The sequence below is a fragment of the Excalfactoria chinensis genome, chromosome 1 (genome assembly GCF_039878825.1).
Source record: "Excalfactoria chinensis isolate bCotChi1 chromosome 1, bCotChi1.hap2, whole genome shotgun sequence".
NCBI classification, from domain to species: Eukaryota; Metazoa; Chordata; class Aves; order Galliformes; family Phasianidae; genus Excalfactoria; species Excalfactoria chinensis.
In genome coordinates this window covers 171,623,828-171,641,873 of record NC_092825.1, presented here as the reverse complement: position 1 = coordinate 171,641,873, position 18,046 = coordinate 171,623,828, and the positions used below count along the sequence as shown (strand labels likewise).

Sequence of the window (18,046 nt, the reverse complement as noted above, 5' to 3'; positions counted from 1 at the left end):
TGGGATGAAAGCTGTAGTGATCTCCTGAGCCTGTGTTAACATCATCTGAATTTTGCTTGAAATAACTGGCTTCGGTGGTGACGCTTTTAGAGAATGATCACAAGTTTGAATATTGTTTCTGTAAAAGTGTGAGGGATTAAAATAAACTTCAGATATATTATTTCCTTTGTATGTGATTTGACTATGCAGTTATCTGTACAAGCTGTAAAAATATTTGTCCTACTTAGGCCTAATAGTAAGGACAGGCACTGAAATGCACGTTATTAAGTTTACGCAATATTTATAGTTCTTAGCTTTCAAAATAAGAACCGAGGTGTTAAATACATGACTAGTGCTTCACAATGACATGTTTACATACTTTGTAGCATGCAAACCTGATCCATAACTAAATTATGTAAATGCTTAGTTGTCTGTGTTTGGTCTCCATTGTTGCATTTGAAGTTGTGCTGATTAGGAGCTGTTGATACGTGCCACATATTAAAAGAAAAGTGTTTGTTGTGTTTTGTTTTGTTGTTGTTTTTTGTGTTTTGTTCTGTTGTTTTTTTTCTGATAGATCATGACGTTAGGAATTATTCAGATTTAGGGAAATTATTCCAAATTCTAGTATTCATTTCTTGTCAAAAAAGGCAACATATTTTTACATTAGTATTGCATTACTGTGAATTTATTTGCTGTTAGATTTGTTTTCTTGTTTGAATGATTTTAATTGGTATTTTCTAAGAGTCTTTTACTAACATGAGACAAATCAGTGTTCATCAGCATTCAGTAACCATGAGTCATTCAGTACTTAAGGGAACTGTGTTTTCTATCCAATATGCCAGCATGGTAATTCTGTGCTGTAGTGAAAAGTGCTTGTAGGAGGTTTGAAGCAAGTAATAGTATTTTTTCACCAATGCAAAATATACACGTATTTCTTAGTTAAAGTGTCCTACTATAATTCAGATGAACTGGTCTAATTCTTTATTATGTCACTCAGAATTGCCTCACTTGATATTTTTGCTGCCTTTTTCTGTCAGTTGGGGATCATGTTACTTTTCTCTGTAAGCTACTTGAAGTCTTTAACCCTACAAATACAAATCTACAGCTTACAAGATATTGTTTTTCCTTGTTATACTCCGATACAGTGGAAGAACAAACTGCTTGTCACAAACTGTCTAAATGTAGAGCTAGAGTTGATTCTTTCCTGTCAGAAAGCAAACCATCAGCCCTGGTCCTACAACCTTGTCTACTTGCATTTATGTGTATTCCTTGAGTAGATGCAGTATGCCACAAATGCACTCCCGCATGCCTAAGATGGCTCATGCTGTGTGTGGGTGAACAGCAGTATGGAGGAGGAGGAAGAAGGCAGATTAAAACCAAAGATTTGACTTGGTGTAAGGAAATCCCACCAGGAACGCTCTCGAGCACTAGAGGATGTTGCCCAGAGAGGCCAGTGTCTGTCCTTGAAGCTTTTTGAGACAAAGCCCTGGACAATCTGGTTCACGTTCAGTATTGTATGGGGCTTGAACAGTGATGCTGAACTACAGAACTTCCCAGTGTAATTTCAGAGCAGAAAAGAACCATCTGCTTGACTCCTGCCCTTTAGATATATAATAGAACTGGTAAGATTCTATCTCACCTTCTCTCTTCTCCAGGCTGAACAGTCCCATACCTCTTAGCTGTTCATCATATGGAGATGCTCCAAGCCCATAATCACTTTTGTGGCCCGCCCCTGGACTCTCTCCAGTAGCTCCCCATCTTTCTTAAACTGGGGAGCCCAGCACTGGACACAGTACTCTGGATGTGGCCTCACCAGGGCAGAGTAGAAGGGGAGGATCACCTCCCTTGACCCTCTTGCCACATTCTCTGTAATACTCTCTAGGATACCATTGGCCATCTTGGCCACAAGAGCACACTGCCAACAACTGCTCTCACAAGAGCCAACCTGTTGTCCACCAGGACATCCAGGTTCTTCTGAGCTCCACTCCAGCTGACCATCTCCTAATCTGGACTGATGAACGCAGTCATTCTTCCCCAGATGTAGGACTCTACACTTGCTCTTATTGAATCTCATCAGGTTTCTCTCTGCCCAGCAATCCTGTCTGTCCAGGTCTCACTAAATGGTAGCACAGCCTTGATTTGTCAGCCACTCACCCCAGCTCTGTATTATCAGCAAGCAGCAGGGTGAATTCTGTCCCTTTATCCAGGCCACTGATGAAAATGTCAAACAAGACTGGACCCCACGCTGACTAGTTACACAGAACACTGCTAGTTACAGGCCTCCAACAGACTGTGCTGCTGATCACAGCCCTCTGAGCTCTGCCAGTCAAACAGTTCTCAGTCCACCTCACTGTCCCCTCATCTATCCTGTACTTCCTAAACATCCTTACAAGGACATTAGGGGAGACAACATCAAACATCTTGCTGAAATCAAGGTACACAACATCAGCTACTCTCCTCACATCTACTCAGCTAATCATGATATCCTAGAAAGCTGCCAGGTTGTTTGAGCATTATTTCCCCTTGGTGAATCCAGGTAGACTACTCCTCATAGCCCTATTTTCTTCCAATTGCTTGGAAATGGCATTCAGAGTAAGTCGTGTCATCACCTTTTCAGGGACAGAGGTGAGGCTGGATGGCCTGGAGGTTCCTGGCTCCTGCTTGTCCATTTTTAAGACTGGAGTAACACTGGCTAATGCTCCATAAACTGATACTGAGATTCTTTTTGTTTATTTATTTATTTTTCTTTTTCTTTTCCTGGAGGAAACCGTGTGTTTTACAAACTAGAGATAGTAGCCCATTATTGAACTGAGTACTGTGTGTTAGCCATGTGGACAGATGGAGCTGTGCACCATTCAGTAATTGTATTGGATATCAAGAGAGTATGATTTCCCTACAGGTGTGACTAATCTGAATAAGCTTGTAAGGAAAAGATCTGTGCTTTAAACACAGCATGCATTTCTGAAGTTGCTATTAACAGAAACCACTATAGACGTTTTGGCATGATTTGCCTGTTCCAAGTGTGTATGATTTCAGCCTGCTACAATAAGTGAGTAAGAAAGGGATTGTCATCTTGGCAGGAAGAAAGTTACTATATTAGAGACACACGGGGAAAATTCCAGATTTTCTAAAGCAATTGGGTTGTTATAGAAATGGTTGTGGGAAGATTAGATTCCAAGCTTCGACAGGTTGGCTTTAGCTAATTTTTAACGCTTAATATGGTGACTGATTTACAGTAATTACAGTGAAGGGAATCAGTAATGAAAATAAATGAATAAATAAACACACGAAGAAAAAACAAACAAAAACACTTCTTTCTCAACAAATTTGTAGTTTCCAAAAGCAAGGCAGAAGCTGGTGGCAGTTGGCAGCAGCCTTGGTGCAGTGGAGTGGGCTGTGCCCTGTGATCCAGCTGCTGAGATGCAGCAAATCTGTGCAGATCTGGTGCATTCCTCCCACAGTGATGACCCATCACTTATCTAGCTCATAGCTTTGCCAGGAGGTGATCTGCCACACCAGACTGGTCAGCAGAGGCTTTCAGCCAGGGGTGAACTTGCAGTATGTTCTGCTTATGTGGCTAAGCACAGACCTTGACTTATAAAATCATGGTATCACAGAATATCTCAAGCTGGAGTCCACGAGGACCATCAAGTCTAAGCCCTGGCTCCACCCAAAATTCAAACTATGTTTGTGAGAGCATTGGTTCTTGAAATGTGGCAGCTTCAATAAATGTGTGACTTCTAATTACTCTTGTCATCCCGGTGGTGTCTGCTCACAGCCTGCTTGATGCAGGACTCTCCTTTACAGAAGATTTCATTCACTTTCATGAGAGCTGAGTGAGATCATGTTTCTTTCCCCTCAAGGCTGCCAGGAGGGCAGTATTCGATGGGGGGGTCTTCTGGTTGGGTGTGAAGACTGCCTAAGTGTGACAACTTCAAATGAAGTGAAGAGGTGCATTCAGCTGTTAGTTTGGAATGGCAGTGACTAACTGCAAGCCAAAAGCATGCTGTGTGAGATCTCAGACCTTCCAGCAGCTGCTTCCAGATGTATGCACTGCAATTCTGACTGATAGCATGCAACATTAAACATTTTTGCATCCTGATAATTTTAATGTGCCTTATTGATACAGGCATCCTTGGGATACGAATTATCTTCTGTTAGGTGCATGTACTTTGTCTTGTAGGAAGCGTTGAGTCTCAGATAGATAATTGTTGGCTGTGAGTCTATATATTTTTGGGAAATGTCAGCTTGGAGAACGAGACAGCCTTGCAGTTTGTTCCAGTCAGACCCGTGGAATTTATTGAATACAGCAAAAACTCATTTAAACCATCTTGCTCGTCATCTCCAATGGTTCTTTGTTAATGAAACCAGAGTAAAAAAGATAATTATTCTTCCTGAAAGATAGAAAAATGGTGTTTATAGAAGAAAATGTGGATAGCAATGATACATATAAATGTTTATCGTCATCAATACAGTAGTTAAAGGGTGGAAAATTGCTTTAAGAAGGAAATGAAGGTTCAGACACCATCTGTGGGGAGGGTCTAATGCTGTGTGACTCAAATGTCTCATAGTCCCTAAGCCTGGATTTCACGTAATGCTTCTTCTGACTGTTCTCTGGTAAAATCATTTCATTTGATTGCTCTGTCATTCTGAAAAGGCAGGAGATTGAGTCAAGCTACATTTTAGGGCTAGGGGCACAATGGCTTGACTGGCATTAGGATTGTACAGCCTGTGCAAGGCCTGTTCATACAGCCAGGAAACATTTTTGGTGGCCAGGGCTGTGAGCAATCTTCAGAAAGGGGTTCCCAGTTCTAGATTTACACTGAATACACAAAGGCTGAGGGAAAATTGTGATTCATGAGTAATTCTGGTTCACATTAAAGTGATAAAAATAGCTGCTGGACAACTTAATTTGAAAACTAGGAAACAAAGGTATCCAATCTGGAGTATTCTTAAACTGTCCACTTCTCTGTTTAAAGCTATCTGAGCTACTCTCTTCTGTTCAGAATAACTAGATATATAATCCAAAGAGATAACTGAAAAGATTCAGCTGTCAAAGCTTCATGTTCTGTAAACATAAGCTTTTTTAGGAAATAGTGACATTCCTATTATGTTTGTCTTCTCTGCTCAGCCAAAATATGTTCCTGGAAGTTTTCATTTTCTGATTTTAGGCAAGATGCAAGAAATGGAAGTAAAATACTGGGAAACCCTTTTATATGTTGCAGTTAAACGTATTACATCATTCATTACAATTCATCTCAGCATCATAGAATCTTTTGAGTTGGAAATGACCATTAAAGATCGTGTAGTTTATCGTGTAGTTCAACTCCCCTGCAATGAACAGTGATATCTATAGCTGGATCAGGTTGCTCAGTGCCCTGTCCAGCCTGACCTTGAGTGTCTCCAGGGATGGGGTGTCCACCACTTTTCTGGGCAGTTCTTTCCAGTGCTTCACCATCCTTATTGTAAAAATCTTCTTCCTTATATCTATTCTAAATCTCCCTTCAATTAGTTTGAAATCATTACCCCTTGTCCAATCACAACAGACCCTGCTAAAGAGTCTGTCCCCTTTCTTAGAGCCAAAAGGCTGCTCTCAGGTCTCCCTGGAACCTCTTCATCCCCAGGCTGAACAGATCAAGCTCTCTCAGCCTGTCCTTGTAGGAGAGCTGTTCCATCCCTTGGATTATATTGGTAGCCCTCACCTGGACATGCTCTAACAGGTCCGCACTTCTCCTGTACTGAGGACTCCACATTTAGACACAGAACTCCAGGTGAGATCTCACCAGCACAGAGCAGAAGGTCAGGATCAACTCCCTCAGCCTTCTGACCACACTCTGTTTGATTCAGCCCAGAATAGGGTTGGCTTTCTTGACTTTGAGGGCACATTTCTGGTTCCTGTCCAATTTCCTACCCACCAGTACCTTCAAGTTGTTCGTGGCAGGGCTGTGCTCCATCCTTTTATCCCCATCTCATTAGTGGGGGTTGCCATGACCCAGGTGCAAGACATTATACTTGGATTTGTTGAACTCCAGGAGGTTCACCTGGGCCCACTACTCAAGCTTATCTAGGTCCCTCTGGATGGCATCCTGTCCCTTGGGTGTATTGACCTTGGTGTCATCAGCAAACTTGCTGAGGGTACATTCAACCCCACTGTCAATGTCTTTGATGTAGATATTAAAGAGTATCGGTCCCAGCACTGACCCCTGTGGGATGCCACTCATCACTGATCTCCATCTGGACAATGAGACATTGACCACCACTCTCTGAGTACAGTCTCACAACCAGTTCCTCGTCCATCAAACAGTCTACCTATCACATGCATCTATTTCTAATTTGGGAAGAAGGATGTTGTGGGGGACAGTGTCAGAGATCTTACTGATGTCATGATAGATGACATCAATGGCTCTTCCCATGTCTACTTACCTGTCCCTACCTCCACTGCCTGTGCGTTTTCTTCTTGCTCTCGAGTTTAACCAGCAGATCCCAGTTCAGCCATGCTGGTCTCTGGCCTTCCTTTCCTGACTTCCTATGCCATGGGATGGAGAGCTCATGTATCCTTAGGAAAGCTTCTTTCAAAATCTACCATCTCCATGCCAGCCTCTTGTCCCTGAGGACAGATTTGCAGGGGGTTTTGTCGACTAATCCCTTGAGGAGCTGGAAATTGGCTTTCCTAAAATTAAGCTTCTAAAATTCCACAATTGCTCTAGTTGTTTGATAAAATGTCACCTAACAGACCAATGAGTACACATGCATTAAGTTTTATGTAAAGAAGTTGACATTATTGGAACTCTATCCTTATGCTGTCACCAGGATTTTATTGACATGGATTTTTCCATCTTGTACATACACAGAAATAGAGTGATTCCAATTTCTGCAAATGCTCTATATTGAATAGATATGCTTTGTGTTTAACTTTTCAGATCCAGAATGCGAATGATGTGCTCATAGCACCACTGGAGAAGTTCCGTAAAGAACAAATAGGAGCAGCAAAAGTAAGTGGTTGTTGAAAGAATTCTATTTAATTTCCCATTTATGTATGGATGCATTTTGAAAGCTGGATTGAGAGCAGGCATATGTATTCAAATATATTTGATACCATCCTCATAACTCTCTAGTAAATCAGATGGAATTAGTTGTTTCAGAGAAGGAGATAACTGAGATTTGGAGTTAAAGACTGAGCACACACATAGGGTTCAGCTCTTGCTGTTTATTGTGAATACTGCACTTTCTTACCATATGAAGTTGCGTTTCATTCTCAGTGTCTGCATTTGTGTTACGTTGCATCTTGAATACCACAGAACCACACAAGGATTCAAACATTTACCATGGCTGCAATGATCCTGAAGTCGATGTTGTGTGACAACCAAGAGAAATCTCTGTGCTGCAAGCATACTGTTTGCATCTGACTTCCCTTTGCACCTCACACAGCCAATGCAGCGTGGTGATTGCCATCTGTATATTGCCCAGAGGTTCTCCCCTGCAGTTGGTGATTTGAGCCAAATCTTACATGTGTGTTAATGAAATAGTGCTGACTGCCTCTGTGAGGCTTCAATAGTCAGAAAATCAGATGCTACTGGGGAAAATGATGTCCAAATTAACTTAGACTAGAAGAGCTATTTTCAGTCTGATTCTGGATTTTCAAGTGTTTTTCTGTGACCACATTGATCACAGAGATGCATGAAGTCTGTGATAGTCAATTAGAGATTCAGCTAAAATCTCTCCTTCTGTCTACACAAATATGCTACTTCTGAAGCATTCTGCATCACTCATAACATTTTCTGGGAAGCTTTCCATCTGTAAGGTTAAATGAAACTCTTTGATATTGTAGCTCAGGTTGTGTCTGTGCTGTGCTAAAACAGCCTCAGAGGGAGAGCAGAGATGTTGGAGAGACTGAGGCTTGTGCTTTTTGTACTGCTGATACTACTGATGGGAATGTGTAGAAAACAGATGAAACTGCTTCCGCACAGGAACTAAGTAAACATTTGAGAAGAATTTTTGCAGTGAACCTGAGGTCAGCTTTCTCTGAAATTGATGGGTTTTAACTTCTCACTTGATATGTTTTTGTGTACAACAGCATTCTTTTCTTGTCCCACCCTGCTGCTGTAAGATGCAGGGGTGGGAGTTTGTTTACTGTGCAGCACAAATCAAATGCAATCACAGCACAGAACTATTTTTAGTTCTCAGGAGGCTGTAGTTGTGTTGTTCAGCTCTTTGTGCTGCCATTTCATTTTGCATTCCTACAACTTAAGGGATATCATTCCTCTCTGCTGAGAACTCTGTTTGAAGCTTAACCTGCTGTGCTATTGATGGTCCTGGTACGTCAGAAAGAAGATCTGTAGGCAGATCATACGGTGCAGAAATATGTATAAGACAATTCTGTCTCCTTGGGTTGTATCACTCAGTAAATATCAGAATATTTTAATGGTTTAATTGAAGATGACTCTTTTGGTTTTTGAATCAGCAATTGTTCAACATTAATTCTGGAGCACTACAAAACCCACCAAGTCCCCTCTGTTCAGTTTATCACAAGGGCTTGTTTCTCCTTTCTATATCCGCTCCAGGAAAATTATGGACATTTACCCATGTTATAATATGTGGGGAAACAGTTTGATATGTCAGTGATCACACAACAGTGTCCTGAATGAGTACAGGGGAACCTGGATTTGCTACTCACTCTACGTGCCTAGTGCATTTTATTATGCAATGCTATGTGTGCTTTGGGCACTAGTATATTGGCTTGACACATCAATAAAAGATGACTTGCAGCACAGTGCTTTATAAAATATCAAACTGTTTGCTTTCACTGCTGATGGAACACGATTTTCAAGTTAAATAATGAGAGATTCATTCCACCCATAAGTAGAATCATTAAGGCTGGAAAAGCCCACTAAGACTGTATAATCCAACCATCAATCCATTACCACCATGCTTATTAAACAGTGTCCCTCAGCTCCACATCTCTGTGTTTCTTGAACACCTCCACAGATGATGACTCCACCATCTCCCTGGGCAGCCTGTTCCAATGCATTACCAGTTTTTCAGAGGAGAATTTTTTGCTTATATCCAACCTGAACCTCCCTTGGCTCAACCTGAAATCGTTATTCCTCATCAGTTTCGCATCACAAGCAGTTTCATACATATCTCTCGGTGTTGATTTTTTATCTACAAAAATAAATTCAATACAAGAAATGGCTGATAAACTACATTTAATGCTGATTTTCTTGTAATTAAAAAATAGAATAATGCAATCTAGGAATAGCAAGACCAGTTTGAAATATAGGAGATATCTGGTTTTCTTAAAAACTAATTTTTATTGAAATAGAAAACATGATCAGAGTATTTACCTCTGTTGCTGTTCACTTGGTTAAAGCCTTGAGAATTTATGAACACGTGTAGGTACAGGACAAGTTTAGGCTGCTATTTATGTATCTGCAGTTATGAAGGCTTGTGCAGAGATTCAACTCTTTGAACTCCTCTGGGATGGTGTGAACTGACAGCAAAGAAGAAACCTGAACGTGTTCCTGTTATTTGAATTTCTATACCAAGTTTCACAGGACACTAAGAATGTCATTTTTTATTTGAGATCTTCTGTAAATGCGTCTTCTCTAAACAAGTGTTGCTTTCTGCTCTATAATATCACATTTGAGCTTGCTTTTCCCCGCTGTTAACTTAAAACAGTGTAGAACTGTGAAGTGTAGCACAAAAATGCTTCTAGTTCTCTGCCATCTCTCTCCTTTTTAGAAAAACCCAACATTAAATCTTTCATGAATAGTAAACGTAAATGAATTTGCATTGTGCCATTTCATGGACTGACACTTTAGAGATTTGGCACAGAACAATAGGATTAATTCTATATAACTTTGAAATAGAATTTCAGCAGTTAGAGATGCAAGCGGTTGGTCTTTGTGATCAGCCTTCCATTGTAAGAGCATATTTTATAAGCAGTAGTGAGCGTTGCATTATTTATTTCTCTTCTAACTGAGCTTTGAAATTATTCATTTCTGTACTTTGTTAAGCTGAGTTTCACAACTACTTTTAAGGTAAAGAATTGTTAGCTACTTTAATAAAATGTGCAATAGGAAATGTTGCTAGGTATCACTGTCAGGTTTTGGTAAAGAGAATGTGAGTAGACAGAGTGCTTTAGAAGACTTTCTCAGCTTCTTCCTTTCTGAAGTATGAAGTAAGGCTCAGCTGGAGAGAAAAACAAGCAGACCTCCCTGCGCACACACACAAAAACTGTATGAAATAATGGCATTTGTCATTAAGATGATCACCATGTTATAATAATTAAAAATAACTTGCAAGATTTTGCTGCTGTAAAGGTCATATTTAATATGAAGAATGAAAATGTTATATTCTTTTTTCAAAACTACATGAAGCTTAGGCGAAAAATAGGATTGCAGAAATCAAAGACAATATGGAGGATAAAATATATCCTGTTGACATTACAAAGCTGTACTTCAAATACAAGGACAGTATAAACTCAGAGTGCAAAGTTCAAGTGTTTTAGAATGCCACAAGAATAACATTAAAGACCAGTTATTCATATGCAATTCAAAAAGCTGAAGGTAGGCAGCTGATTTGAGAAACACTTCCCGTTAAACATTAGTGTTTGTAATCAATCTAACAATATACAAATCTGCATTACTTGCTCTTCTGGATTTATACTACTTGCTCCTCTGTTTTTCTTGCACATATTTCAGTTCTTCCTTTTCTGTACACACTCAGTTTAAGTAGAGCTGAGTTGTCTCCAGAGACTACACAAACACGGCTTTGCATTGGATAGCCTGTTGATTTACTCCATCTGAGCATGAAAAAAAAAAAAAATGACCTCTGCAATTATTGTACAAATCCTAGCAAAAGCCCGGTGAGCTAACTGGGAAAAGATTTCAAGCATGAAGCACTTGGCCTTTTTTGGTAAATGTGGTCTGCAAGTCCCCAGCTGGTAATGGTGGTGAGATCATTGTGTGATGGGCTGTGTGCAGTAAAGGCAAACCTTCATGACTCTTTTTATTCATCCAGTACAATATTTAGCAATATTTCTTCCGATGTTTGTTGACCTTCAGAGTAACTTAATCAGATCAAAGGAAACAGAAGCAATTTTGTTTTTAAGATTTAAAAGAAGCATTTTCTTTCTTCATAACAGTTCCATCTGTTTGTTTCATAAAGTTATTTATTTTGGCCCAAGGGGTTATTTTTTTTATTATCATTACTTTCATTCATTCATTCATTCAAAGCTGTGAATTCTTTTCTACTTGGGAAACAAGTCCGTGTTTAGTGCTGGATTAATTTTCTTGCATCTGTGTTTACCTCTGCGCTCACATGATGTAGGTGTGCAGCCACTGCTTATTATTTGTATGGTCTCAAAGCTGAGAAGCATAACATAAAATATACATATATATTTAAGCTTGTCAGAGAGCTCTGAAAACAGAGTTCTAGGCAGGTATCTGAGAGCTCTGAGATATGCTGGAATGCCCATCTGGGTGAACTGTTTTCCTTGATACCTAATCAAATGATGGCAATTGTTGGAAATCCCAGCATTCCTTTCACAGTGAAAAACAAGTGACCTTGCTCCAGAGGGTAAGGCAGAATGTGTTTCATTACAAGCTACATCTGTTGCTCGTGATCTGGTCCTTGTGTCCCCTGGTTTTGGAGCATTTTACTGTCAGTCAGAACTGGAGAGGGAAGCAGACTGGGGAGGAAGCAGGAACAGCTCAGGCTGGGAAGACTGATGGCCAACTGTTTTGAGTTTAAATGCAACACTGATATACAGAAATGGTTTGTGCCAGAGTTACCTGATATCCTTTTTGATAAAATAACTGATTCTCCAGGCAAGGAAATGGAGCAGATTAAACCTATCTCCATTTCATCAGGACATTTAAAGCACACTGCCTGAGACAATTTAGCTTAGATCGGGATTAGTATGGGAAACACGATATGTGAAAGGAACTGGCTAATTGAGGAAGGGCAGTGAGTCTTGTTTGTGGGGAAGATTGTCTGGTGAGAATGAAGGTACTAATTAGAAGATCCCAAGGGACAACTTGAGGCAGGGCTTTTGTTTTACTTTCAGTCATAGCCAGGTACCAAATCCAATTGTGAACTACCAGATTGAGAACAAAGTGGAAGATGAAATCAGACAGCAGGAGGAACTAAGGCTGCTAAATGGTTACAACATACAAAGTTTGTCTTAGAATGTATTCAGTAGAATTCACGTTCTCTTAAAAAATGGTGTGGCTGGTTGACTAAAAACAATTTCTGAAGATGTACTTTTTTATTTTTTCACTTCAAGAAAATTCTGATTTCCAACCAGAAGCAGACAGATTTAAAGCTAGAAAAAATACATTTCCTATTAACTACAACAGGATGGTTTAATTTTGCATATTCTTTCACAACATTTACAACTTAAGACTTAAATGTTTTAATCAGAGAAGTTAAGTAAGTATGCAGTGTGTTTTAATTGGCAAAAAGAATAACTGATTTTAAAAGTGTGTGGTCAGTAAAACAAGAGTTGTGAGGAATAATTGAGTAGATTGAGGCTGTTTAGCTTGGAGAAGGGAAGGCTGAGGGGAGACCTCATCATTCTCTACAGATACCTGCAAGGAGATTATGGTGAGATGGGGTTGTTCTCCTCTTTCTGATGAAAAGTGATAGAATGCGAGGAAATGACCTCAAGCTGCCACAAGGGAAGTTTAGATTGGATATCTGGAAGAATTTCTTCACAGAAAGGGTGGTCAAGCATTGGAATGGGATGCCCAGAGAAGTAGTAGAGTCCCCCATCCCTGGAGGTGTGTAATGGATGTGTGGACATGGCACTGAGGTACATGGTTTAGTGATGTGACTTGGTAGTTCAAGCTGATGGTTGGACTTGATGATCTTGAAGATCTTTTCCAACCAAGATGATTTTGTGATTCTGTTTATGATTTCATGAAAAAAAGTAAATGTAGGTAGCCTACATCACCCCTTCTTTTGAAAAATAGCAAGAGAACATAAACACGTAAGCAAATATGCAAGTTTTCTAATTAAATTAAGGCTGCTTCCTTGCTAATTTAAATCAGCTCACAGAAATCAGCATCACATTGAAGGATTCAGGGAGGTTGCATCCTGACCCCACACGGCTGCTGGAATCCTGCTGCACTCCTCCTGTGCAGTGATTAAAAGTACAAGCAAAGGCATCTATTACTGCCTCCAGACTTAATTTCCAGTTCACAGGGGAACCAAACCCCTTAATCAGTGCTTAGATGCAGGAAGGATTTGGCAAATGTTTTCAATTAAAATTAAAATAAAATTTTCTCAGTCTCAATAGGATATCTTGGCTAGGCTCATCTGTTATGTCCTTTCCTCCCTTGCTCCTAGCTGGGAAGTGGGCGCAGTAGGGAGGGATGACATTCTACACCTCCGAAGGTTAAGGAGGAAAAACAGGTCTCAAGGTTGGGTTGCAAATGAGAATCCTCAAGAGTCTTGAGGAAAACTGAAAGGAAATACAGGAAGTGTCCACTTGCCCATGTCCTATTGCCCATGGCCTGGAGCAGGACAGGACTCAATTAATCCATTGATCTAATTCTGTTATAAACTGTGCACTTTGCAGCAGTCTTAGGGGGAATGAAGATTTCTTTCTCCACTTCCTTTTCTTCTGTGGATTTTTTAAGATAATGGCATAAAAAATACTTCTATTATGTTTGGTCATTACCCAGATGAAGTTGAGTCTATGAGTCTGCACACGTGGTAGAATAATGCTTCTCGTTCTCAATGGAAACTCATTTTACTGACACACTTGGCTGTGTTGCCATGGATTTCTGTCCATGCTGCATGTTTTTGTGTTGTTTTTTATTATCCGGGGTTTTGTTCTCTCTGTGGAGCAGTATCTGCAGGGCTCTGGGCATTTACAAACATGCACTCTTCTACCATTTGTAGCAATTCCTCTTTTCACACAATGAATATAAAATAAATCCACTCCAAAGTGTGGTGATAATAGCAGCTGGAAAAGTGGGCATAATAATCTGAGACTTAAATGTCTCTTGATGTAGATGTGGAAGATCCTCAACAAATATTCCTGCCAGATGAATCAGCTTTATTATTTTGAATCACAGAATCATAGAATGACTTGGGTTGGAAGGGACCTTAAAGATCCAGTCCTCTGTCATGGGCAAGGTTGCTATCCACTAGATAGAAATTGAACACTTGAAAAGATGCAGAGATGGGGCATCTACAGCTTGGCCTTCTGGGCCACAGGCACACACTGCTAACTCATGCCCAGTTTTTCATCCACCAGAACCCCCAAGTCCCTTTCTGTGGGGTGTCTCTCAGTGAGTACTTTTCCCAGTTTGTACACATAGCTGGGAATGCTTCCATCCGAGTGCAGCACCTTGCAGAACCACATTAAACTCACATGGACCCACTTTTCATGTTTGTCCAGGTCCCCTTGGTTGGCATTCCTTCCTTCAATTGTACTGACTGTACTACTCAGCTTAGTAGTACAAGCTGAGTAGTAACTGCAAGCTTGCTGATGATGCAGTTAGTCCGACAGTGCAGATCATTGATAACCACCACAGAACAATTTGTTCCTGTCAGGCTGGCCAAGAAAGGGTCACTGCAGATGGATGCTGTGGCGAAGAGATTGTCCTTCCCTGTGAAATAAACTGAGCACACTGGCTGAATTTAACTTTGGCGCTGGGGAGGGGTGGCTTTTCCCCCCAAAGTGAGAGTTTGTGTTCCTTTATCAGTGTTGCAAGAGAGACTCAAAATAGCTGCTTTCAAAACAAAACAAAATCACTTTTGACATTAACCCCAGACTGTTTCCTTTTTCTTTTTTTCTTTTTTCCTTTTTTTTTTTTTTTTTTCTTTTTTTCTTTTTTTTCTTTAATTTTCTCATAATGCGCCTCTGGTCCTCAGATAAGAGCTGTGGTCACATTGCAGTGATGTGGTGTCATGGGAAGGCAAGCAGGGTTGAATGTGTGCTGCTGCCTGGAGGTCAGGGATGTTGGCAGATCACTTGATGCAAACAGGAGAGATCTCCAAAGAGCATTTAAAAATAGAAATAACTACATCAGAAAAATATATTTTTATCTTCTGCTTTTAAATTAAATCAATATGTGACGTTGTAAGGTAATCTTTCAGAATCCATTTATCTGCATAACATTACGTTCTTTGCAGTATTTTGGGGGATGAAATGATCTCTTTGTACTTTTTTCTAGGCAATACAAGTGCCTCAAGGCACTTTGTGAGGTAATCTAGCATGCCAGGTAAGGCAAGAAGAACTAGAAATTGACACAGCATTGGATTATAGGGTTGTATGACGACTGAACTTAAAGGGCTGATGTCTAGGTGTCTACACCTTGGTCAATCTGAGAGGTTTCAGCTTGCCTAGACCTGTATTAATGTGGAAAATCAGGACAAAATTGAAGCTGCGTGTTCCTTGGGATTGAGACCAGTTCACTTGAGTATTGTCAGCTGTAAACTTGTTCTTTTCCTCTGTCCCTGCGGAAATTTCTGGAACTCTGAGCCAGTCGGCTCATCTGAGCTGAGCTGAATTTTGTGCATATACAAATTGAAGCAGAGACAATAAAGGGTGATGTATGCTTTTAATGACTCTCGGAAACTCTCTATGTCCATACCTGAACTATATGATGAGAAAGAAAATGCTACTGCTTAATACTTGGGCAGAGTTCTCCTCTCTGGTCTGGTCTTGTGTGCATTAATGGTAACAGAGCCCTTTGAGTAGGTGCCATTTTGAATATTCAGGATCACAACATGCATTATTGCTGATTGCTTTTTATTTCTGAATATCAGTATGCCCCAAATCTGAGTTTGTTGTTTCATTGCGTAAATTGTATCATTTGGCGTAATTTCTATTCAGCATACATAGTGGTATTGATTTATTTAAAAAATAACTGTGTTGCTTATAACTCTAACAGCTTATGCCCTATGATTTTTTATACAGTGAACAGAGTTAATTTGAGGGTTTTTGTTTTTTTTTTTCTGAATTCCTAAACAGTTTCAGTAACTTTAAAATCATGTAAGGTTTCTAGATTTGGCTAGGAATGGGAGACCCTCATACTGTTATAATAAAGCATTTTCGACTTCAGAAAAGTGTTTTAAATCTGCTTAAGAGTTTTAAAGATCTCTGTCTGCTGTTCTAGGAATCTGTAACAGCACTCAGTAACATACTGAATAATAGCCTAAGTATGATACTCCACCAAAATACTTTCTATTTAGTAGACAGTAAAGACAATAAAACTGGATTACGTGTGTAGACTTACCAGTCCCGCTGTTTGGGCAGGAATTTAACAGATTCCCAGACATCTAGCAACTACTCCTGGAATAGACAAACACCAAATAAACTCACAGCAAATCTGAAGCTTAATAATAGGGAACTTAACGTGTCCTGCTTTGCAACCTGCCAGCATTGGCGGGTTTGCATGTCTTTTGACAGCAGTACTGGGAACTTAGTATATTGTTTTTCCATTTCAAGAGACATCTTTTTGGAGAGAAACAAATAGCTTCTTACGAACACAAGGTCAACTGCTTTTATTTGCTCACTTAATCATAGCTGCTTCATAGTTTCAAAAGAATTCTAGATTTCATCAAACTAGTGAAAATTTTCTGCTTTTTTCTCTTCTTTTGGTTTCACCATAGGGACATTCTGTATAGACAGGTCTGATACAATTAGACGGAGTATTATGAAAAGGCTGTAAGATTCTCCACTTCCAGAAAAATCTTTAAGAACTACCTGATATTTGGATCTGTCATTACAGAAGATGTCACAGAAGGAAAATTTTCTTCAGAACTTTATGAACCTGAAAATTAATTATCTCTTGCAGGGTTACTCAGTGTTCTACACAGATGTGAGTTCCATCCTAAGCTTAGATTGGTTTGGGGCTGTTTATGATATGTTGGCAGTTCTATGCATCTCATACCTGATATGAAATGTGGTTATTTTTTAAACTGCCAGTTTTTAATATCTGTCTTTGTAGCTTTAGTGCTTCTGAACACTCCTGTATTTTGTGTTTATTGCCTTACTATTTTTCATAGTGGCACTATGTTCTTTTTATTATAATTATTTTTGTCTTACACACCATATTGCTTTCTGCATTTTCATAGTTTGCATATGGTTATTTTTTAGTAAAGACTTGATCTCAAGATTTGCAGTTTCTAGGTAATTACATTTTTTACGTGATGAATTTGGCTTCAGTTAGAAAGATTTTTCACTAGCAGTTATGAGTAACATAAGTCAAGACTTAAGGCTGTGTTAGCCTCATTTCATACTAAATAAAAATTGCTTCTTTATGATACGGTTTTGTTTCACTTCACAAATGTATGTAAGAACTTCTTTACGGTGAGGGTAAGAGCACTGGAACAGGCTGCCCAGTGGGATTGTGGAGTCTCCTTCTCTGGAGATATTGGTGTCCAAGTGAGTCTTGGACAACCTGTGCGACCTGGTATAGGGAACCTGCTTTGGCAGGGGGGTTGGACTTGATGATCTCTGGAGGTCACTTCCAACCCCTACAATTCTGTGATTCTGTGATTTGTCTTGTTTACAAATAAGAGACAATCCCCAGAATCCCCATCTCCAAACAAAATACCAATAACTTTGTAGAAAGACACTTTGAATTTTTCATTGTAAGGCAATGAAAAACAGTTTTGAAGTCTATGATCCAAGCAGCAAACCATCCCCAGTGTTCCATATTATTGACCTTTTTGTAGTTATTGTCAAAAAGAAAAGGAACAAGGTTTTACTTGCCATTGGCTTCAGTTTGTTTCATTGGCAAATCTATCAGTTCTGTCTACTCGTGCCACTGCTGCCCCGTTTCCTGCAGTTTCTTTATCAGAATTGAGCTGCTGGGAAGCATGGACCAACTGTGGGTAGGAAAAGAAAAAGAAATAGTTGCATCATTGTTTCATAATGTTTGCATGTTTTCTTGTTAAGTAAGAGATTCTCACTGATTTTTTTTCTCTAAATGGTTTCTTTGTGATTTCTTTCTTTACTTCTCAGAAAGGGTGGTCAGGCACTGGAATGGACTGCCCAGGGAGGTGGTGGAGTCACCAACCCTGTGGGTGTTCAAGGAACTAT

At 39.7% G+C, this 18,046-nt stretch overlaps 1 protein-coding gene across 1 annotated transcript in view; it reads left to right on the top strand.

The window, feature by feature from the left end:
- ARHGAP42 (Rho GTPase activating protein 42) overlaps positions 1-18,046 on the top strand; it is a 149,783-nt gene that overhangs the window by 74,127 nt on the left and 57,610 nt on the right. The window contains exon 4 of the mRNA XM_072326745.1: positions 6,900-6,971. Coding sequence (XP_072182846.1) covers positions 6,900-6,971 — 72 coding nt within the window. The remainder of the gene's footprint in view (positions 1-6,899; positions 6,972-18,046) is intronic.